The sequence below is a fragment of the Salarias fasciatus genome, chromosome 7 (genome assembly GCF_902148845.1).
Source record: "Salarias fasciatus chromosome 7, fSalaFa1.1, whole genome shotgun sequence".
NCBI lineage: Eukaryota > Metazoa > Chordata > Actinopteri > Blenniiformes > Blenniidae > Salarias > Salarias fasciatus.
Window position 1 is genome coordinate 513,827 of NC_043751.1, and position 22,935 is coordinate 536,761.

The 22,935-nt window shown below is 53.1% G+C and overlaps 2 protein-coding genes across 2 annotated transcripts in view; both read right to left on the bottom strand.

The window, feature by feature from the left end:
- Positions 1-9,061: 9,061 nt before the first annotated feature.
- LOC115391698 (prosaposin receptor GPR37-like) lies at positions 9,062-13,753 on the bottom strand. The gene is made up of 2 exons (XM_030096021.1): positions 12,580-13,753; positions 9,062-10,589 (listed from the first exon to the last, which is right to left on the bottom strand). The coding sequence occupies exons 1-2, from the start codon at positions 13,444-13,446 to the stop codon at positions 9,768-9,770; spliced, it is 1,689 nt and encodes a 562-aa protein (XP_029951881.1). The 5' UTR covers positions 13,447-13,753; the 3' UTR covers positions 9,062-9,767.
- A 1,818-nt stretch (positions 13,754-15,571) lies between these two features.
- The window catches only part of LOC115392008 (protection of telomeres protein 1-like), a 47,763-nt gene continuing 40,399 nt past the window's right edge, over positions 15,572-22,935 (bottom strand). The window contains exons 11-20 of the mRNA XM_030096489.1: positions 20,032-20,216; positions 19,627-19,724; positions 19,453-19,479; positions 17,187-17,343; positions 16,892-17,088; positions 16,678-16,813; positions 16,446-16,528; positions 16,278-16,372; positions 15,998-16,103; positions 15,572-15,866 (exon numbers count right to left, since the gene is read on the bottom strand). Coding sequence (XP_029952349.1) covers positions 15,757-15,866; positions 15,998-16,103; positions 16,278-16,372; positions 16,446-16,528; positions 16,678-16,813; positions 16,892-17,088; positions 17,187-17,343; positions 19,453-19,479; positions 19,627-19,724; positions 20,032-20,216 — 1,194 coding nt within the window. The 3' untranslated portion in view covers positions 15,572-15,756. The remainder of the gene's footprint in view (positions 15,867-15,997; positions 16,104-16,277; positions 16,373-16,445; positions 16,529-16,677; positions 16,814-16,891; positions 17,089-17,186; positions 17,344-19,452; positions 19,480-19,626; positions 19,725-20,031; positions 20,217-22,935) is intronic.

Sequence of the window (22,935 nt, forward strand, 5' to 3'; positions counted from 1 at the left end):
TCCTCCTGGTCTCAGGTCTCCATCCTGGTCTCAGGTCTTCATCCTGGTCTCAGGTCTTCTTCCTGGTCTCAGGTCTTCTTCCTGGTCTCAGGTCTTCCTCCTGGCCTCAGGTCTTCTTCCTGGTCTCAGGTCTTCATCCTGGTCTCAGGTCTTCATCCTGGTCTCAGGTCTTCCTCCTGGTCTCAGGTCTTCCTCCTGGTCTCAGGTCTCCATCCTGGTCTCAGGTCTTCATCCTGGTCTCAGGTCTTCATCCTGGTCTCAGGTCTTCTTCCTGGTCTCAGGTCTTCCTCCTGGTCTCAGGTCTTCCTCCTGGTCTCAGGTCTCCATCCTGGTCTCAGGTCTTCATCCTGGTCTCAGGTCTTCATCCTGGTCTCAGGTCTTCCTCCTGGTCTCAGGTCTTCTTCCTGGTCTCAGGTCTTCCTCCTGGCCTCAGGTCTTCTTCCTGGTCTCAGGTCTTCATCCTGGTCTCAGGTCTTCCTCCTGGTCTCAGGTCTTCCTCCTGGTCTCAGGTCTTCCTCCTGGTCTCAGGTCTTCCTCCTGGTCTCTGGTCTTCATCCTGGTCTCAGGTCTCCATCCTGGTCTCAGGTCTTCCTCCTGGTCTCAGGTCTTCCTCCTGGTCTCAGGTCTCCTTCCTGGTCTCAGGTCTTCATCCTGGTCTCAGGTCTTCCTCCTGGTCTCAGGTCTTCCTCCTGGTCTCAGGTCTTCCTCCTGGTCTCAGGTCTTCTTCCTGGTCTCAGGTCTTCCTCCTGGTCTCAGGTCTTCCTCCTGGTCTCAGGTCTCCATCCTGGTCTCAGGTCTTCATCCTGGTCTCAGGTCTTCTTCCTGGTCTCAGGTCTTCCTCCTGGTCTCAGGTCTTCATCCTGGTCTCAGGTCTTCTTCCTGGTCTCAGGTCTTCCTCCTGGTCTCAGGTCTTCATCCTGGTCTCAGGTCTTCCTCCTGGTCTCAGGTCTTCATCCTGGTTTCAGGTCTTCCTCCTGGTCTCAGGTCTTCATCCTGGTCTCAGGTCTTCCTCCTGGTCTCAGGTCTTGCTCCTGGTCTGAGGTCTTCCTCCTGGTCTGAGGTCTTCCTCCTGGTCTCAGGTCTTCCTCCTGGTCTCAGGTCTTCATCCTGGTCTCAGGTCTTCCTCCTGGTCTCAGGTCTTCTTCCTGGTCTCAGGTCTTCATCCTGGTCTCAGGTCTTCCTCCTGGTCTCAGGTCTTCCTCCTGGTCTCAGGTCTTCCTCCTGGTCTCAGGTCTTCATCCTGGTCTCAGGTCTTCCTCCTGGTCTCAGGTCTTGCTCCTGGTCTCAGGTCTTCCTCCTGGTCTCAGGTCTTCCTCCTGGTCTCAGGTCTTGCTCCTAGTCTCAGGTCTTGCTCCTGGTCTCAGGTCTTCCTCCTGGTCTCAGGTCTTCCTCCTGGTCTCAGGTCTTCATCCTGGTCTCAGGTCTTCCTCCTGGTCTCAGGTCTTCTTCCTGGTCTCAGGTCTTCATCCTGGTCTCAGGTCTTCCTCCTGGTCTCAGGTCTTCCTCCTGGTCTCAGGTCTTCCTCCTGGTCTCAGGTCTTCCTCCTGGTCTCAGGTCTTCATCCTGGTCTCAGGTCTTCCTCCTGGTCTCAGGTCTTGCTCCTGGTCTCAGGTCTTCCTCCTGGTCTCAGGTCTTCCTCCTGGTCTCAGGTCTTGCTCCTGGTCTCAGGTCTTGCTCCTGGTCTCAGGTCTTCCTCCTGGTCTGCTCAAACTGCTTCAAGCTCCAATGATTCAAGACGTTTGTGTGTTTAAAGTAGAAAAAGGTTCTTTTAAAAAAAGACTCTTCAGGGAGAGACGAGATGTTTGAATCGTGAGAAGTCACTCTGAGGAGACGTCTGGATGGAAAACCACTTCACAGGAGACCGCTGATCCAGACCGTGAACCAGCTGTTGAGCTGCAAGGTGCTCCTGGTATCTCCAGTCTGGATCCACAGGGCTGGTTCCTGGTATCTCCAGTCTGGATCCACAGGGCTGGTTCCTGGTATCTCCAGTCTGGATCCACAGGGCTGGTTCCTGGTATTCCAGTCTGGACAGGACTGGGCAGGATGGGGGAGAGAAGAGTCACAGCTGTCCCCAGCTTCCTCTCATTTCCTTGCGGATCCCTCTGGTCCTGTCTGGCGTCTCCTCTGCACACCGTGTTTACAGCTTAAAGACATATTCGAGGATTCTCCGCCGATTTCGTACAACATGGCCGATTTGCCATTTCTGAAGCGCTGCCATGCCTCCATGAGGATTGTCAGGAGCGTGCACGTCAGCCGCATGTCAGTTTGTTTACATCCACGCAGCTGGAGCGTCGTCTTTCATAGGATTAAAACACATTTGTAATCATGTCGGACTCTTCTTCCAATCATACATCAGAATACGATCCGTAAAGTAGAGTCTTACGTGTTTATGCAACAGAAACACATCTGAATGGGATCATCAGCAGGTCACCTGTCCAGCAGGAACTTCCCCTCGTCCTGATCAGTCCTAAATCCCTTTTGTGCTTTGAATGTCCGCCGCCTCGTAAAGGAATCTCCCAGTAAAACGCATTCTGCCTTCTTTTCTACGGCTTTTCTTCTCTCCTCTGCCATCTCAAGCAATGTTCTTTTTTTGTGGCTCGCCATCTTCGGAGGTGTTCGCTGGAGGAGCAAGCCGCTTCTGCGATGGTCGCTCCCGCTGCAGGTCACTTCCTGAACAAGTTCGAAACCAGAACGGCACAGAGGCAGCGACTCCACATGATGTCGTCACGCAAACGCGCTCCCACTTTGACTGGCATTATGACTGCCCAATCACGAGTTGGAACCAGACAATTCTGATTGGTTCTGAGGATCCTCCAGTATACCTTTAAAATCAAGCAGTGATGGAGAGTCAGAGCGGATTTTACTTTTCCTGCAGATAAACGGTTTTTTAATTTACTTCCAGAAAAGACAGAGTCTCACAAGCCTCAATTCACTTTTTAACAAGAACACATGCAATAAAATACCAGCGCCACGTCTGCTTCCTGCTTCAGACCTGCTTCAGTTCTGATCCAGTGCTTCCTCCCGGGTCAGCTCCGGTCCGGTTCTGGTTCCTCCTCTGATCCTCTGCCATGGACTCGGCTGCTGCTTCTGATTTCCAGAGATCTGAGACTCTCGGCTCTGCAGATTATTCCTGATCTGATCAAACTGACGAAGGTGACGGTCCTTCGAAGAGGACGGAGAGCTTCAGGCTTCAGTGGTCTGACGTCCTGCTCCGCCGTTTGATTAGAGAAATGTTGAGTTTTAACAAACGACTCTTTGGATGAGAAATAGATTTCATTCACGGAGAACGTTCCGCTGATTCTACATTCCTAAAGAACGTCTGTCATCCAGACATCAGTGGCGACAGCTGCAGGGACAGGGGGTTGAACCAGCAACCTTATGAGTGAATGAGGACCTGCCGCAGCAGCTGAACCACCGAATGAACAAACACCGTCAGTTTTACTCACAGAAAGAAAAAACATCGACTTCATGAACGTTTTTGACTGAACGTCCGGTCAGTATGAGGATGATGAGAGAAAAGTTCTGTCATTAAAGGGTTAAAACAAAAATACACACAACAGATATTTAATACTTTCAAGTCTTCATGAACTCCTCAGGATTTTAATCCTTTACTGTTTTTAACACATTAAATTTGGTTATTTTCCCAAATAAATGCAGATTTTGTGGAGGATTTATCTTCTTGTCTTTATCTTGATTGATTCAAAGAGTGATTGGCTTTGATGCTTTGAGAGTAGAATTGATTGGTTTCCATCAGTTATTTCCTCATTATAATTAAGAGCAGAAATCCCTTTTCATTTACTATTTGATAAAATAGTCAAAATACCAGTGTGTCATTATTTCCACTGAAACTTTCAATGCAGTTATCTGTCACCAGAAATCCTTTAACACAATCCCACACATCTCCCACACAAACCTCAATTAAAATTCACCAAGAAAAACAGAGAGATGGAATCTAAAGGTTTAAATGTTGATAATTCTTCAGGGTTTGATCATTTTAATCCAGACTGAAAACAATAAAAGGCAAAAAGTCTGAAAACTTGATCTTTTACAGCAGAACCTGAATGAAAAGTCCAGATGAGGTACGCGCGCGCGCACGCACACACACACACACACACACACACACACACACACACACACACACACACACACACACACACACACACACACACACACACACACACAGAGTCATTGTTGCGTCTCGTCCATATTCATCCTGCTGCAGGATTTCGAGGGAAACAGCTGCTCTCTTGTTGTTTCCATGAATATTTCAGGGCTGGAATCTTTTCCTGGACTCGAACCTTCAGCAGAAGAGGAGCTCCGTCAGCAGGACGTCAGCGAGAGACTCTCATGGATATTCAGTCGCTCCTCATTCAGACTGTCTCATATGAACAGGACTGTAAGGCTGTTTTCCTCAGCAGGTTGAAGCTCCTTCATGCTAGGATTTGATATCTGCTAACGAAGAGCTCCTGCAGGAGCAGCTTCACTCGAAGTGATGCTGCGCTGGAACGCAGCCACTGATTATAAACCCCACAACAAATCAGTTCTTTTAGAAAGGCATCGAACAGACGGATAAGGTTGGATCTGCTGGGAGGAGGAGGTCAGAGTGATCAGCTGGGAGGAGGAGATCAGAGTGATCAGCTGGGAGGAGGAGATCAGAGTGATCAGCTGGGAGGAGGAGATCAGAGTGATCAGCTGGGAGGAAGTCAGCTGGGAGGAGATCAGCTGGGAGGAAGTCAGTAATCAGCTGGGAGGAGGACATCAGAGTGATCAGCTGGGAGGAGATCAGCTGGGAGGAGGTCAGAGTGATCAGCTGGGAGGAGGTCAGAGTGATCAGCTGGGAGGAGGTCAGTGATCAGCTGGGAGGAGGTCAGAGTGATCAGCTGGGAGGAGGTCAGAGTGATCAGCTGGGAGGAGGTCAGAGTGATCAGCTGGGAGGAGGTCAGTGATCAGCTGGGAGGAGATCAGCTGGGAGGAAGTGAGTGATCAGCTGGGAAGCTTCTAAACAGCTGTTGACAACAGAAGCATGACTGTGATTGGTCGAGGTTTGAGTCCAGATCGGTGCTAAAACAGGAAGAAGCTGAGTGGCCGCTGAGCCACACACTGCTCTTGGGCTCTTGGTAAAGCCTGCTTCTGGTCCGACCCACCCCGGTCCACCCCGGTCCACCCCGGTCCCCCCCGGTCCCCCCCGGTCCACCCCGGTCCACCCCGGTCCACCCCGGTCCACCCCGGTCCACCCGGTCCATCCCGGTCCCCCCCGGTCCCAGTCCAGTCCTGGCCCGGCTCGGCTTGGCTCGTCTCGGCTCACTTCTTGCGTGGTGGTCGGTCAGAGGGACGCTGCGGTCCAGATGGAATAAGAGCTCCATTGTCCCAGTTCCTCTCCTTTGTTTTGGATCGCTGTAACATTTCTAGGTCGCCGGCTGTGACTGAGCCAAAGCCGGGCTTTGCTGAGGGAATTTACCCCCCACCTCACCTCACACCACCCCCTCCCCATATTTCACCAGCTCTGTTTATGGAGGCTCAATTAGGAATCGGCTCCCAGCGGCACCGGCAGCCTGGAAGTGCGGAACTCTTCTGGACCCTCCGGCTCGTCAAAAGCCTCTTTCATGCTGGTAATTGGTCGGGCAGGACTTCAGAGCCTCTCCCATTCATATTTCCCCTCATCATTATCTCTGACCTTTCACCCTGCTCGCTCACAGAGGTGGTCGAGCGACGACTGATGGTCTCGCTGGATATTCAACTACAGTCAACGGTGAAAATCCTCATTGTAAAGAGTCCATGGTTGTTTCCCTCTGAAACAGACTGGATCTGAGTCAAGAACCTTCAGAAACCGTCTGATGACAGTTTAACAGTTTTGACTAGCTTCAATCTGCAGGTCCAGTCCAGTCCAGGGTCTGGGGGACCAGAGGAGTCAGGCGGAGCAGCGGCGGTCTGGATCATGAAGACTCCGACCGACACTCTGAACTCACAGGTGAGGCCTGTGTGGTTTTCCCAGCAGGCAGCTCTTCTGCCCCCTCCAGGACCGGGTCCTGGCCGCGGTCCACCGCCTCCCGGGAGCAGCTTGTTGGGCCCCGGAGCCTCCCTTTGTTTGAGGGTGAATGGCGCGGTCTAATGGCTGGGCGGCGCCAGGGGCCGCCAGCCTCCCGCACAAAGCCTCAAACACGCCGTCTGCTGCCAGGGAGCGGATCAAAGCCGCGCCGTGATTACAGAAGAATGCCGTTTCCGTACAAAGAGTCCCCTCAGGGTGAATCAGGAGCAATTACCGAAGAATGTTCGGTCATTACCAGAAAACATGAAGACCCTGAAATCAATATTGACGGAAAGGATCGAAGATTTGATCACGTCGAATGAACATGTCTCAGCCGACATGAAGTCAGAGCTGCGTCTCTCTGAAAGCTTGTTTCCGTTATTAAACCCGCTGAAGCTGATCGAGATGTGACGACGAACGACAGACTCAGTTCAGCAGATTAACCTCGTCAGAACAAAGTGCTCCCAGAGACGATGTGAAATGTTTTATTTCTACGCTGGATTCGTAGAGCGAGTCCGTCGTTTGTGAAGAAACACTGTGATGTGAAGTTTCCTGAGCAGAGGACGGAATGTTGTGATATTTTTATACGTGGGCGCATTGGAACAACAAATACCAACACGGGAAATGAGCAAAGGTAAACTATTGTAAACGCAGTTTAATTAATTAAAAAATTCATTATTCTATTTATTCTCCTGATTAAACTGTCTGTTTTTAAAGCTTTTATTTTCTTAATATCTTGTTTCACTTCAATGATTTCAATGTTTAAGTATTTCTTTGACTTTGTGAAGCACTTTGTATAAACGATGACAGACAAATAAAAGTGAATTCAAACTAAACACCAGAAGCTTTAAATGACTTCAGACTTTCTGAAACATCCAGTGAGCAGCTGTCTGGCTGGAGATGTTGTTCGTGGTCATGTCAGAGGTTTGGATGGAGTCCACAGAAGCTGCTGTTTGCTCCACCGTGCACGAGGAGAAGCTCACGTCCAACCAGCTGGACGGCCATCTTGGATGAGGACCCGCTTTCATTCTCATCATCATCATCATCATCATCATCTCATCATACATTTTCAATCCAAACTCTCAGGGATTGATTTGGGACAAACAGCAGGCATGTCTTGAAGCGGGTCCTCATCCAATATGGCGGCGATGCAGAAGGCCCTCGGTGGTCAGAGCAGTTTCGTCATGTTGTGATCTGTTCTGACGGAGTGGTGGCATTCAGACTGTTATTGATGTGATTCTGAGACAAACCTTCCTCACATTCTCCACTGAACAAAACTCCATCAGCTGGAAACACGTCAGACGGGAACTGAAGCCTGCAGCACGAGAAAATAACCTCTGGTTTGTCAATTCTTCAGAGAGTTAATAGTTGAAATTCAACTTATAGGGCTTCAACACAGCTGGAGATGCCGAGTCTGTAATCCTGCTTGGGTTAAGTGTTGTTTGGGGGGTTGTTCGCTTTGTGAAACGGTTTGGATCTCTCTCAGTTGCCTGTTTGGCGTTACCAGTGTTGTGAAAATCATATATTACTTTCTCAACACTGGTCTTTCCGATGCTTCCACCATGTGATGCCAGCGAGATATTTTCAGTGTGTTTATGAAGGTTTGATTTGTCGTGTCAGAACTCGTTTTTCATGCCGTTCCCGTTCAGGAAGCTCGGAGCGGGAAAGGCTTCCACCGCCAGCATGTATTTGCTTGTTTGAGCCGAGCGTCAGTCAGCAGTTCATGTCAGTCCCGTCAGAAGCCGCCGTGCCGCCTTGTTTACAGACCAGACTGTGCTGGTTCGGACCAGCGGCCATCAGTGACAGATTGTCTCCCGCTCCTCTGTATCGGCCGGCTGAGGGCCAGACTCCGCCGTCGTCATGACAACGGAGGGCCAGGACAATGGCGCCGCTGTGTCCTCCGCCGGCCGGGCAGCGGCGATGACGAAGGCGATGGCGAGGCGGACAGAAGCGGCCGAGCGGAGCCTGACGCGGCAGTTCGGTCTGGGCCGTTTGCGGCCACTTCGCTCTTCAGCTGAAAACTGGTTTCTAATGATCCTGGTTCATCTTCTCACCGCTGCTTCCTGCTCGGCTTGGTGTCTCAGCAGCTGCAGCGGTGACAGTCTGAACGGGACAAACAATGGAGCTGTGTCCTCCACAGGGCCCAGATCAAGTCTGGTCTTCATCTTCCACCCGGCAGCAGGCGTCGGCTGAATTAACCCTGTGGAGCGCTTCATTCTCACCAGCATCAAGTCCACGAAGAAGAATCTTCCAGGACAGCCAGGCCAGCAAATGAATCAATGCACATCAAGGTGAACAAAAAACTCATCTTTATGCATTTTTAATTAAAGTGACGCTTTTCTTGTGGCTAGAAAATAAAACAAGAACAAAACAAAACAAAAAAAGAAGGATCCCTCTGTCCCATGACAGACTGAGCAGAGCGGGAAGTGAAGTGACTCACGCCACCGGCACTGGAGTCGTGTTGAAAACAGGCTCAACCACACCAAGACCAGGAAACCAAGCGAACCTCCAGAGGAGCCAGAGAGCAGCCAGGAGCGCACAGCCTGCCCAACTCACCAGACAGCAGCTGATCGCAGGAGAAGCCCTGAAGTGGCCTTTTGGTCTGGGAGGGGTGGGGAAGGGGCTACGGTCCATAAACAGATCTTCTCGCATTGAAAAGCAAACTCAGCCTCGTTGGAAACTTCTGAATGGAAATCTTGAAGATCTATAAACAGACCGCACTAAAGCTTGTTGTGTCGTATCAATTTGCTTCGATTACACAAACAGAAATTCAGTCATTACAACGTGAACTTAAATCAAATAATCCTCAAGTACTCCTCTTTATCAGGATTCAAAGGAGGAATAGCCTCCACTGAAAAGGCCTTGACCCCTCATGTCTCTGAGAGACTGCTGCAGACGTTAGCATGCTAACTCCAACTGCTAACCCAACATTCACAGTGTCGAGTCAGAGCTAGCTGTTAGCTTAGCGCTTCAGAAACTGGCTTCAAAAATGATAGAATTCAGCTGAGAAGACAAAAGCCTGAAAAATGTCTGCTGTTCTTTTACCAAAACATGAAAATGACATGAAAGACTGGCGATGGAGGCTGAGGTGAAAAAGGAAAAGCGGAGCTATGTAAAGTTTAGGGCTGCATGATGAAAGATCGTGATCACGTTATGATCTGGAATAAACACAAACACTAAAAGAGGATGTGAATGTCCTCGAGCTTTGGCTTAGTCCATCAGAATAACAGTGCTCTTTCTCTTGCCCCTAATTTACATGAAAGAAGTCTGAGCAGCTTTTTTCATCCATTGTTCTTGATTTTTCCAAAATCTGAGTTTTTCCAACATAATTTGTTTCCGTTCAGTCAATCTTTTGTTTATTGCACGTATTGCTATCGCAGTAACTACAGATGTGTGTTCTACGCTGCAGAAACAGGTTCAGAAACAGTCCGTCTGTGGCGGGCTACAAACTCCAAGCTAACGTCAGTGTTTTTGGTGGATATATTGTGGCGTAGTTTCAGAAAGCGGTGTGCGCCGGTGACTGCTCTCGACTCTTCACGGACAGTGAAAACAAACAGAACGTGCCACTGAGTGCAGACTCCATCAAAAATACTGGTGAGTTAATTGAAAAACCTAAAAATAATTCAAAACAACTAATACTGACACAGAGATTCTGTAAACGGTGAAAGGACGGAGAGCAGCGCCGCCGGTAAACAAACCGTCCGAGTCGATGGGGAGGCGAGCCAACGGCGTCCCGGTGAGCTCAGCAGTGAGTCCCTACAGCCGTGTAGGCGGCGGAGGTGGACGGCTCCCTGCGCACGGTGCCGAAGGGCGACAGCTCCAGGTCGGCGGCGGCGGCCTCGTCGGCGTCGCCGCCGGGCGAGCGCGGCGGGCCGCACTCGTCGCAGCAGCAGCAGCAGCAGTCCAGGAAGGCCCTGGTGAACGGCTGGCACAGGAAGAACAGCAGCACCGGCGTCGCCGCCGACTTGCAGAACAGCAGCAGCTGGCTGACCACCTGCAGGACGTCCAGGGCGCCGCGCGGAACGCCGGCCGCCATGTACGTGCCGATGACGTTGCAGATGTTCTCCGGGATGATGCAGAAGCCGTACAGGATGGCCAGCGCCACCACGGCGCAGTTCATCTGGCTCTCCAGCCGGATCTGCTTCTTGGTGCCGCGGACGCAGGCCCGCTCGGCGCGCCGGATCTTGCGCGCCGTGACGAGCGAGCTGCAGATGGTGAAGAGCGTGGGCAGGCAGAAGTAGCAGCCGAAGTACCACCAGAGCCGCGCGCTGTCGTAGGTGAGGCCCAGGACGTACAGCGTGTCCGGCAGCTCGGTGGAGATCCGGACCACGCAGCGCTCGCACGGCGTCACGTCGGGCGCCTCGCCGTCCTCGGTGACCAGCTGCCGGATCAGCAGCTCGGGCAGCGCCAGCAGCAGGGCGCCCACCCAGATCACCGCCAGCTTGGCCGAGGTCGACGCCCAGTTCTCGATCATCTCGTAGTACATCTGCACGTTGGTGGCCGCCCGGAAGCGATCGATGCACAGAGCGCAGAGCGTGAAGGTCGTGACCCCGAGAGACGCCACCTGGTGGGACGAGAGGAGAGTCAGAAGGAGCCGCTGGGCCACAGAGGCAGCTCCAGGTTCAGGTCGGACTGAACGACCGGTTTCATTCTGAGGCTGGGCTCAGCGTGTGAAGGTCAACTCACTGTCTGGAAACCATGGAAACAGGACAGTGTGTGTGTGTGTGTGTGTGTGTGTGTGTGTGTGTGTGTGTTGGGATTGAATCCGTTTGCTGTTCCGTGTGATTCCAGTCCATTAACTCCAGCAGCTCGTCTCTTTATGCTCTTTATGTCTCGTTTGCTCTGAGCTGGACTTTTCAAACACCGAACTCGCTGCAGATCTGAGAATCCTGCCTGTCAGAGAACAAACCATGAAGAAGAGAGACCTGAGGACATGTCAGTGTCGTGATGGAGGTCGGAGCTTCAAGCAAACAGCTGCTGCTGCTAAGAAGCTTCGGCTCTGGAGAGAAGTCCTCGTCTTTTAAAGCCTCACATGGAAAAGCTGCAAAGACTGAAGACTGCAGGTTTCTCTGAGGACAGGATGGAGCAGAAAACAAGACATTTCTGAAGTTTCCCGGTGGAAAACATGTCTGAAAATGTAAATGGCCTCCATAATTAAATCCATTAAACTGTTTTCAGATATGTTCTAAATGTTTTGAACTAAAAGTGAAGCTGTCTGAACATAATCTGGACATAATCTGTGAGGGTTCACTCAAACAAAGGGAGAACATCTAAACCCCCCTTTCCTGTTTAAACTGGTCTGGATCAAGCACCAATCAGAGCTGTGGTCTTCTAATCTCCTCATTAATCCCTGAGAGGTGTCGTCCTGCAGCCTGATGTGACCCTGAGCAGATTAACAGCAGCAACAAACCTGGAGGAAATCTGTTATTCTAACCTGAAGCCGTCTGAACACACTGAACACACTACTGCACAGCAGCTCCCCAGTCCGGGGTCCAGAACCCACTGGGTTTCATCCACAACCAAAAAACAATCCAGAATTTTTTCACTCGTTCACCTCTTTGCCGCCACACTTCCTCCTTGGCTCATGTCATAATCATGACGGCCTCTAGGGGGCTCCTCACAGCGAATAACGACATTAATAACATCCATCAATACTGATGAGAGACTGATCAGTCTCTTAACAGACGAACACTGAACAGACAGGATGGTCTGATTCTCGCCGTCGTCGTCATGTTTCCTTTCAGCTCGTTCCTCGACTGGTGGCGGCGTCGCCGCCGTCAGTGTAATACTGTAACTGACCACCAGGGCTCCACCTACATGTTCTGCTTCATGCTCTTTGGGACTTTCTCCATCAGGAGGCTGCAGGAGGTCCTCCTGGACCACGTTCCACATCCTCTGGGTCTCCAGTCTATCTATCTGGCTTTATTTTCGGCTGTCTGCCACGTTGAGCTCACTCACATCAGGGAAGTACAGCGACTTTCAAAGTTTGGGGGATTTGGTATTAAACACTAGTGTTTATCTGAGCGAAGGTCTGACTGGTTGGAGGTTTTGACGTGGAGCTCGGGATGAGGTCTGGCCCTCTGGAGAGTGACTGCTGTGATCAGGTGAACTGGTGTTTTTGATCAGTCCCTGTGGACTGGGTCAAAACGGTTCAGGGTGGATGTACCGATGAGCTCAAAACGAAAATACAGCCGAATAACTGAGGACGTCTTTCCCCTGAGAACTGAGCACCTTCCCCTCCAGTTTGTCCTTTGATTAGGTTTCAGACTGACTGAAATGATCGACTTTCTGCAGTGGAAACTGACTGATTACTGAGTAATGTACTCTGATCAGCCTTTATGAAGAGCAGAGGGCTGTTGGTGGAAACTGCTGGGTGTTTTGTTTTTACTGCACTGAGGTGTTTTTAAGGTGCTTCATGAATAAAGTTTCTTTCTTATAGACCTGAAGCTGATCCAACCTCTGCTGACTGGACAGCTGGACAGGTTTCCTCAGTTAGTGGATGTGGGGAGAGGTGAGCACCACCTGGACCTGCTGCCCCCCCTCCGCCCCCTCACCTCCAGGTAGGGGATGATCCTGCAGGAGAACTCGCCCAGCAGCCAGTTCTTGGTGAGCTGGTGGAAGACCACCAGCGGCAGGCAGAAGAAGATGATGATGAAGTCCCAGAGCGCCAGGTTGGCCAGCAGCGAGTTGGAGATGCTCCTCATGTAGTAGTTGTGGCACACGATGCACATGACGGACACGTTCCCGATGACGCCCACGCTGAAGATGAAGGCGGCGGTCACCAGCACCGCGTACGCGCCGTACGCCTTGGCGGAGAGCGGGTAGAAGGGGTTCCGCAGCTGCCTGCGTCTGGGCCGCTCCGCCAGCGGGGTGTCGGGGAAGTCCGGCAGGGAGTAGTCCTCCTCCTGCTCCCCGTAGTCACTGCTGTTCAGTCCGAAGGGGGGCTCGGCGTCCTGCTCCTGCGCCATGGCCACCGGCAGAGCCTCCCGCGGCGCCCCGGTTCCGCTGCGCCGCTTCAGGCGCCTGCAGGAGGCTCCGTGCGGGGACGGCCGGAGCGGGTCTCCGGGGCCGCCTCCACCTCCGCGGGGCTCCTCCGTCCTCTTCCCTCCCGTGCGTAACGCTCCTCCATCCGCTCCATGTCGGAGGCGCACGGCTTCACGCTGCGCGCCGCTTTTACGCACGAAGCGGCCTGAGCTCGGACTCGCGGTGCCGACCCACGAGGCCTGCGCGCTGGCACCGCGCGTCCTTCCATTGTCCTCCCCGCCGACAGCGTGCCATCCCCGGCTGTGCGCATTCCTGCGCGCGGCGGCGGACTCATAATGAGGCGTGAAAGTCGCCTTTGTTTCGGGCCGGTGGAGCTGACTGGCGACGGCTTCGCTGCACAGCCACAAACACAGCAGCCTGACGGGCGGAGGCAGCATCCTGACTCCGTCTACACCCACAGGTCCGACCGGGAGATCCACAACACACGACCCATCCCCTCCAGACAGTCCACGAAAAGTGCTCAAACTTCAATCCGAGTCGTCCCAGAGCTCACAGCTCACTCCCAGCGGCTCCCTGCTGGCGCCCCAGCGGTGCGCCGGCGCGGTTCTGGTGCGTCCCGGAGAGACTCCGGTTCGGAGGCATCACAGGAGAGGCAGAAATCACACAGAGGAGGCAAGTAAACCGACTGCAATTCAACCCTCAACTTAGGAACTGTTGGATCTTCGGTGGCTGCCGGAACGGAGAGACTTCCACATGCGTCCCGGGAAGTTTACGACGCTGTCTGCCGATCGGGAACCGTGTGAGAGGAGACATGCAGCCGGGAGGGCGCGAGCTGCGTCTAGAGGAGGAGGAGGAGGAGGAGGAGGGGGAGGAGGAGGAGGGGGAGGAGGAGGAGGAGGGGGAGCCATCTGTCAAAGCTTCTCTCATCCACAGTAAACTGTACACTTCACATCACATTCAGCTGGATTTACGCACGACACTAGAAACAGTGGCTTCACCTGAGATAAGAGGCAAGGATGGCACCAAAGTGCTGCACAAAGCCAAAGAGTTAGAAAACAATGTTTAAAATACCAAAAGCAGTTAAAACAGGGTAATACTTAAATTTAAAGAGAAGTTGATTAAAAAAACCTTTAGAATGCTGAACTTTTTTCAATCTGCGTCCCAAATCACCCAGAGGCGTCATGGTTTGAACATGTTTCTGCAGCTTCAGTGTTTTCAACATTTGGTTTGGTTATCTCTTTCAACAAGTTTTTAAACTGAACTTCTAAGAGTAAAGAAAAAAAGCCTCACATTTATCAATCGTTTTATCGATCAGCAAACTGCAGTTTCTAAAGCAGCAGCTCATGTAAAAACTGATCAATCCAAACTGAAAGACTGGGCTCCCTGAATTAAATATTCAGCTTCAATATAAATTATTTCTGAGAAAGAAAAGATGGAGTGGTAAAGTCTGCTGAAGGTGCAGAAGAGCCGCTGAGTCCCCGCCAGACCCGGAACCCGTCAGGAGAAAGATGAAAAGTCCAACAAATGAGCTTCATCTTCTCAGGGCGGGTCACAAACTTTCACTGCACAGCCTTCTCCGCCATCTGGCGTCCAGCAGCAGTACGACACAACCAGTCACTCAAAATGAGTTTTCATCAAGGAAGGAGAAACATGCATCCATCAGCTGCTCCACCTCACCCACCCCGGGCGAGGAGTGGACAGTAGCGGCTATATTAGTGATTAAAACCTTTATGAAAAACACTAAACAGCCACATTCAAATGTGAATAATTCAACATTCATGTTTGAAACATTCCCTGGAGTACCCTGCTCCAGGATTCCATTCATCCTCAGTAGTCCTGAACCCTGGACAGGAAGTGGAAGCTGCAACAACACAACCATTTCCTCACTTAAAAGTGTCTGAATAAGTCAAAGAACCTGGATCTCCTCCAAACAGAGCTTTAAGATGCATGTTTAATTATTGATGATCAAACTGAACACATGACTAATGAAATGAATGGACACTTGACGGAATAAAGGACAAACAGGAAACACTACATTCATCTAAATGAGTCCGTGTTGCTGTGATAATATGAGACGAGACTCCAATCAGACTTGTTTAACTGTAGATAACATTTGTACCTGTGTGAAAGAAGAATGAAACACAACAGATGTAGGTCAATAGCTGTCTGTACTTCCATTTAAAAGGTGCCTCTGAATGGTCAGGGCTCTCTGGCTGCAGGATCTGAACCGAACAAACTCTTTTCAGGTCCAGAAGAAGACCTGGCACGCCCCCTGCTGGACAGATCCTGTTCTCAGCCTTCTGACTGACTCCTGATCAAAGATCGAATCAAATCTGAGAACAGCTCTGACCGCTCAGTCAAACTGAGCTGACTGGAGGGTGACTGGAGGGAGTGATGAATACATGAAGCACTGATCCAGGCTGAATTCATCCTCTGATGAGGTTCAAGTGGACCTCAGTGCTTTGGGTTGACTGCTTGGTTCCCGTTAACCCACCTGAGCCGCTTCCAACATGAAAACCAGGAACCTGATTGAGGTGAACACTCCTGCTTTTATTTCTCAACCTGACATAAAAAATACACATTTCAAACATTTTCTACACAATAATTTAACACAGCCAGGAGCAGTGCCCCGTTCCAGGGGTCAGACGGGTCAGACGGGTCAGACGGGTCAGGGCGGGTCAGACGGGTCAGACCGGGTCAGGGCGGGTCAGACCGGGTCAGGGCGGGTCAGACCGGGTCAGACCGGGTCAGGGCTGGATCACGCTGGTGTGGCAGATCTGATAGCACAGCTGGCTGGACTCGCCGTCGCCCTCCGCTCGGTACGCCGCCACACATAGGTCGAGCCACGGACGCTGAGCTGAGGACGGAGCCGAGGACAGACATGAGAGACAACCCAGGGAGGTGAATCCGTGGAGACCAGAGGACTCCGGTTCTACTGCGGCGCTCATTCCAGCCTCCAGCCAGCTGTCACCTCACTGGCTGACCTACCTGCACCGCCCCCTGGTGGACAGAGAGCCTCCAGCGTTTGACAGACGAGGTCCTGAGACTTCTGGTCCACCGCTACGCTCTCCGCTGACACCCTGAAGAAGGACTCCTGATGACAGAACAATCAGATCCAACAATCACTGCAAACCAGAGACAGGAGACAGAAGGACGTCTGGAGCGGACAGACAAGACAAGGAGGCCAAGAGCAGCGACTCAGCGACGGATCAATAACTCGACCAGGAAGAAGACGGCTGATGGGGAGCGGCCAGGCGGCGAGACTCACAGCGTGCGTCCACAGGAAGACGTCCAGCGTGTCGGTGGCGTCCTGCAGCTCCAGCTGGAACAGCAGGACCAACTGCAGCAGGCGGACGCCCAGGGCTGCAGGACGGAGGACACAGACGTCAAGACAGACGCAGCAGAGCGAGGACTTCCTGTCGGCCGGAGCAGTCACCTCCTGCCAGAGTGTCCTCGTCCAGCGGCTGCCCCCCCTCAGCACTGAGCTCCCTCACCGAGGCCTCGGAGCACCGTCCACACCTGCAACACAGCCAGAGAGCTTCACTGCAGGAGGAGGAGGACCAGGAGGGGCCACTGGTCCAGACCAGGACCAGTCTGTCCCCTTCAGGAACCAGACTGTCTCTGAAGCATCAGAAATGAAGCTGCAGTCTGTGGAGCTCTGCTCTGACCCGTAGTACCGCTTCCCGCCTCTGAACAGGAACGGCGCCGTCAGGTCCAGCAGAGCCAGACCCCCTCCTGAAGACCTGACCGGGACCACGTTCTGGTAGCCGTCCGCCAGGAGACACGCCTCCTCCAGGGTAGAACCTGCAACAGCCAGAGCCCCGGAACATCAGCTCCTCCAGGAGGAGGAGGAGGGGGAAGGGGGGGGGGGGCAGGGCGCACCCTGGAGGAAGATCAGCTCCTTGGCTCTGCCCTCGGACAGGAGCTCTGCAGACAGGTGGACTCTGAGCGCTGGACGTCCTCCACCGGGGAGGAGGACGTCTCCCGACAGCAGCCAGGGGGGAGGACTGCAGGGCGGAGAGTCCCTGGAAGCTGCAGAGAAGATCTCAGACAGCTGCTCCTCATCCGGGACGTCCTGCCTGAGGACGGACGGGACACACCGGGACGCCACCGCTCAGCAGACTGACTGAGTGAGTGAGTGAGTGAGTGAGTGAGTGAGTGAGGGCGGTGCTCCTACATGGAGGTGCAGCGGCTGCAGTAGAGCTTGAGCGCCTGGTGGAGCCTGCAGGGCTGGAAGGACCTGAGCTGGGCCCGGACGTGGTGGACTCCGCCCGGACCGGATCTCTTCAGGTCCGCCAGCGACTCCGGCTGCACGCCGTGGCCACAGCGCCTCTCTGAACCACGACACACAGAGGGTCTACTGAGGGTCTACTGAGGGTCTACTGAGGGTCTGCTGAGGGTCTGCTGAGGGTCTACTGAGGGTCTGCTGAGGGTCTGCTGAGGGTCTGCTGAGGGTCTACTGAGGGTCTGCTGAGGGTCTACTGAGGGTCTGCTGAGGGTCTGCTGAGGGTCTGCTGAGGGTCTGCTGAGGGTCCGCTGAGGGTCTGCTGAGGGTCTACTGAGGGTCTGCTGAGGGTCTGCTGAGGGTCTACTGAGGGTCTGCTGAGGGTCTACTGAGGGTCTGCTGAGGGTCTACTGAGGGTCTACTGAGGGTCTACTGAGGGTCTACTGAGGGTCTGCTGAGGGTCTACTGAGGGTCTGCTGAGGGTCTGCTGAGGGTCCGCTGAGGGTCTGCTGAGGGTCTACTGAGGGTCTGCTGAGGGTCTGCTGAGGGTCTGCTGAGGGTCTGCTGAGGGTCCGCTGAGGGTCTGCTGAGGGTCTACTGAGGGTCTGCTGAGGGTCTGCTGAGGGTCTACTGAGGGTCTGCTGAGGGTCTACTGAGGGTCTGCTGAGGGTCTACTGAGGGTCTACTGAGGGTCTACTGAGGGTCTACTGAGGGTCTGCTGAGGGTCTACTGAGGGTCTGCTGAGGGTCTGCTGAGGGTCTACTGAGGCTGAGGGTCTACTGAGGGTCTGCTGAGGGTCTGCTGAGGGTCTACTGAGGCTGAGGGTCTACTGAGGGTCTGCTGAGGGTCCGCTGAGGGTCTACTGAGGGTCTACTGAGGGTCTACTGAGGGTCTGCTGAGGGTCTGCTGAGGGTCTACTGAGGCTGAGGGTCTACTGAGGGTCTGCTGAGGGTCTGCTGAGGGTCTACTGAGGCTGAGGGTCTACTGAGGGTCTGCTGAGGGTCCGCTGAGGGTCTACTGAGGGTCTACTGAGGGTCTACTGAGGGTCTACTGAGGGTCTGCTGAGGGTCCGCTGAGGGTCTACTGAGGGCCTACTGAGGGTCTACTGAGGGTCTGCTGAGGGTCTGCTGAGGGTCCGCTGAGGGTCTACTGAGGGTCCGCTGAGGGTCTACTGAGGGTCTACTGAGGGTCTACTGAGGGTCCGCTGAGGGTCTACTGAGGGTCTGCTGAGGGTCTACTGAGGGTCTACTGAGGGTCTACTGAGGGTCTGCTGAGGGTCTGCTGAGGGTCCGCTGAGGGTCTACTGAGGGTCTACTGAGGGTCTACTGAGGGTCCGCTGAGGGTCTACTGAGGGTCTGCTGAGGGTCTACTGAGGGTCTACTGAGGGTCTACTGAGGGTCTACTGAGGGTCCGCTGAGGGTCTACTGAGGGTCTGCTGAGGGTCTACTGAGGGTCTACTGAGGGTCTACTGAGGGTCTACTGAGGGTCTACTGAGGGTCCGCTGAGGGTCTACTGAGGGTCTGCTGAGGGTCTACTGAGGGTCTACTGAGGGTCTACTGAGGGTCTACTGAGGGTCTGCTGAGGGTCTACTGAGGGTCTGCAGGTGTGAGCAGCAGGAACCCGGCTGGTGCTTCAGGTTGAACCACTTTAAAAACCTTTCCAGACTCCAAAAGCAACAGAAGCTCACCGTGTTCGAGCTTCATGGGTGGAAGCAGCCGGTGTGAGGCTGGTTCCAACTCTTCACACCAACACTCAGTTTCAACATCTAGACTTTACTGGACTGCAGAGTGATCTGTTAGTGATCAATCAGCTGTTCATCAGTCAAATACAGTCTGAAGCTCTTTTTTTTCCCCGATGAGATTCTGTACCATGGAAACCGAAGTGTTCAGTGGTCCTGCTCGCCCTCTGTGGCCCTTTGAGGCAGCATCGGCTGATACCGGTGCTTTAAACATTGCCAGTTCACTTAGGCGTCTTGTAAAGAAGAGAGCTGACTGGTTGAAGCAGGTTAAAGACAGAACTCAGCGCCTCGTGCAGCCCTCTCTTCAGCTGTTGTCATAACGCAGTGCGCTCTGCTGTTTACCCTTTAAATTAAATGAGTTGTTAAATGAAGCTGGACCGTGTTCATCGTCTGACCTGCTAGCTTCTGGATGCTAATGCTGCTACGGCGCCGTTTGGAATTGGTCAATGCTTCCTGTCTGGACAGACGGCTGTTTCTTACCTGTGCAGCATTCCTCAGTGTCTCCATCTGAAAACAGTCAAACCATCAGGAGGGGTCAGGATGTGCATCGACAGCAGGTCCACAGCTCAGAGAAGGCCGCAGGTTCGAATCCCACTCCCGGTTCCAGGAGGACCTGCAGGGCCCGTGTGTCCTGCAGAGCTCGTCCATACATACCCAGGAACTCAGGGGGGGTGCTCCACACGTCCAGCAGGTCCAAGTCACTGTCCTCAAACAGGCTGTCCTCCTCGTCCCTGGAGAAGGTCTCCAGAACTCTACAAACAAGAGCAGGACGGCGTCGAGACTGGCAAGAGAACCAAGGAGCACAAACACTGCAGGCAGAGGAAAAGACCCGGAGGTGCAGGAAGAGGCCCTCCTGCTGTCGGCTGAGGCTTCAGGGCCGAGACACGTGGAGAAGGAGTTCCTGGTCTGAAGACATCTGTCTGACTGGAGTCCAGCACCCAGCCGAGCAGAGAGTCTTCCAGGACTTGTTGCTCTCAAACCACATGAAGTCCCCCCTGAAGGCTTCAGCCGATCAGGACGGGAGCCTGGTCCTGGTCCAGTCGAGGCCACATGCTGTACCTCTTCAGCTCCTGCACGTCGGGGCAGTTCTCCGACAGAACCCGGATCCCTCGGCCGTACGACGTCCCTCCGTGCAGGTGGAAGATCAGCGGGCCCCCGGCCTCGGACGGCTCGGTCGCCAGGCCGGGAGCTTTACTGGACCCCTGGAGGGCTCGCAGGTTGTAGATCCTCAGGAAGTCCCCAGGCTGGAGGGACAAACGGCTCAATGAGACAAAACCTCCTCAGCATCTAAGAACAGGAAGCAGGAAGCAGGTGCAGGAGGAGGGGAAGCTCCCAGCCGCCGGTGTGGCGGGCGCAGCGGCCAGCAGGGGGCGGTGTTGCCCCAGACTTGCAGCCGGGCGGTGACGGTGATTCAGAGCCGCTCTGGAGCGTTTCTCATGTTTATTTTTCCGTCTTCCCCTCAGCCTCCATCACGACGAGCCCGCAGCCAATCAGGACGTGTCCTGGCTCTGCACCGGAGACCGGGGTCAGCGGGACTGGCTCCCGGTCCCTCTCTGCTTCCACAGCGGGTTCACCACACCTCCACACACACACGAACACACTCCTGCCTTCAGTTCATCACAGCTGAGGATCAGCGGTCAGACCTCCGCTCTGGACGGGGGGAAGTCTGAGTCTCTGACAGGAGAAGAACTGCTGGACTGCTGACGGTCCACTAGAACCAGACTGGAGGACTGGAGGGGGACTGGAGGACTGGAGGGGGACTGGAGGACTGGAGGACTGGAGGAGGACTGGTGAACTCGAGGATTAAAGCGAGGACTGGAGGGGGACTGGAGGACTGAAGGACTGGAGGAGGACTAGAGCAGTGTTTCTCAAACTTTTTAAACCGAGTACCACCTCAGAAAAAATTAGGCTTTCCAAGTACCACCATTATGACCAAAGTAAAAAAAAAAAAAAAAAAAAAAAACACCCACAGGAAGCAGGTATATTTCTAATAGTCTTTCTGTTTTTGTTTAATTCTGTCAGTCACAGTTAGCAAAGGCAGAACACTGGAACTGTCACACACAAAGGGGCAACTCTCCCTCTCACTTACATCCTCTCTCTCTCTCTCTCTCCCTCTCTCTGTCTCACTCTCTTGCTCTCTCTCTCTCACGCGCGTGCGCACTCATGCAGCGTCGTTTGTTGCTAGCAGATGCCAGTGATGCCCCTGCTACGCTGCTTAATCAGCCCCCTGATAGCCTCGTGTTCGCTTCAGTGTCATCAGCTTCAGCGTCAGCAGGGCTGCTGGTTCTATTCTCCTCCTGTCCTGCACTTCTTTTCCTAATAGCTCCTGTTTGGAGCCACATTTGTAGAGTTTTCGGACCTCTCGTTTCACCTCTGCACGCTCATGACGGTGAAGCTAAGCTAGTTTAATCGTCGATGACTACTACGTGACTGAACGTGAGCACGTCGCAGTCCAGCACATTATATTAGAAGAGAAAAACTGAATGTGAATTACAGTGGATCTGACGTGTTTCAATTTGAAATTATTATGTATTTTGGTGGTATTATTTGTTTCTGAAAGTTCTGACTTATCTGACTAATCTTCAAAAAATATATACATTTCTGTGATTCCCCCGCGTACCACTAGAGGGAGCTCACGTACCACCAGTGGTACGCGTACCACAGTTTGAGAATGGAGGGACTAGAGGACTAGAGGACTGGAGGGGGACTGGAAGTGGGTGTAAAGCTGCCCCCACAGCCTGTTTTTATCTGCAGTTCTTTCCAGAGACCTGGATGTGGGTGTGGCAGGAGAGGCTCCGCCCATCCAGAGGATTCACTCCTTGTTTCTGTTCCAGCGTCTTCAGCTGCTGTGTTTCAGACCGGACCGCGGCTCACACTCCGCCGGGTGTCTGGCTGCAGGGAGGACGGAGGACTGAGGGACGAGCTCAGGAGTCTGGTCTCTTCTACTGCAGCTGATTGGCAGAGGCCAGTCCAGCAGACCAGCCCTGGTCACATGTTGGGTCGTGACTCTTCTACTCCCTCAGAGGGAGATTAAAGGAGTTGTGGAGCTGCTGTCTCTCTGTTCCGCTTCCTTTACCAGTATGATGAGAATTAGCTTCATTTACCTGTGATCTAAACCTCCTGTCCAGCAGGACGGATAAACTTCTGAAAACACCACAGAAACCGTGACCAAAACAGTGAAACAACAGAAGCAAGGATCAGTGTGAAAGGTTATTCATCACGATGACAGCTGTAAGGAGGAAGCTCAGGGCTCTAGGTCTCGGCTGCCCATCGGCTCTCAGACAAGCATCATCGATCATCATCTGGTAACGCTCCTGCCTGACCGACACTTTAATCCCATCAGCAGATTGCTGGATTTGGGAATGGAGGGTTTCATCCCCCTCCACCTCCAGAGGTCATGTCTTTGGTCACCTCTTGAATTTCATTTGGGTAAAGTTGAAAAGACTTCAGCAAGGTCAGACGGAGCGCCTCTTTTCCCTTGAAGTTTCTTCTTTTAATCTCCAGGAGCACTTTATAAGTACAAAGGAAGCGATGCAGTTTAAAAATGAATTATTGAGATCATAGGAGTCCCGCTGAGGCAGGAAGCAAACAATGAGTGCAAACAGGCAGTATTTTTGTTTGCAGAGTCCCAGACTCTGCCCGGGTTTTATTTCGTCCCCGGAGACTCCGATGCTTAGCTGAATAAGACAGAAGAAAACAAGCCTAAGTCCTCGGGAGTCTGGCAGTGTTTTCTCAGAGCTACATGAGAGTTTAGCAGAATTTAGCACGCTCCGTGTTTGGAAACAGGTGTAGAAAGAGCTGGAAGCGAGCGTCGGAGGACAGACGGCAGGGCGAAGACAGGCTGTCGACTCGGATCGGGCCGTTTCAGCTTCCTCTCTCTATATTAAACCTCCTCAGCAGCCCTGAGAGGAAAGGTATGATTACAATGAGCAGACGTTCAGCCGGGAGACGCTACACGAGTCT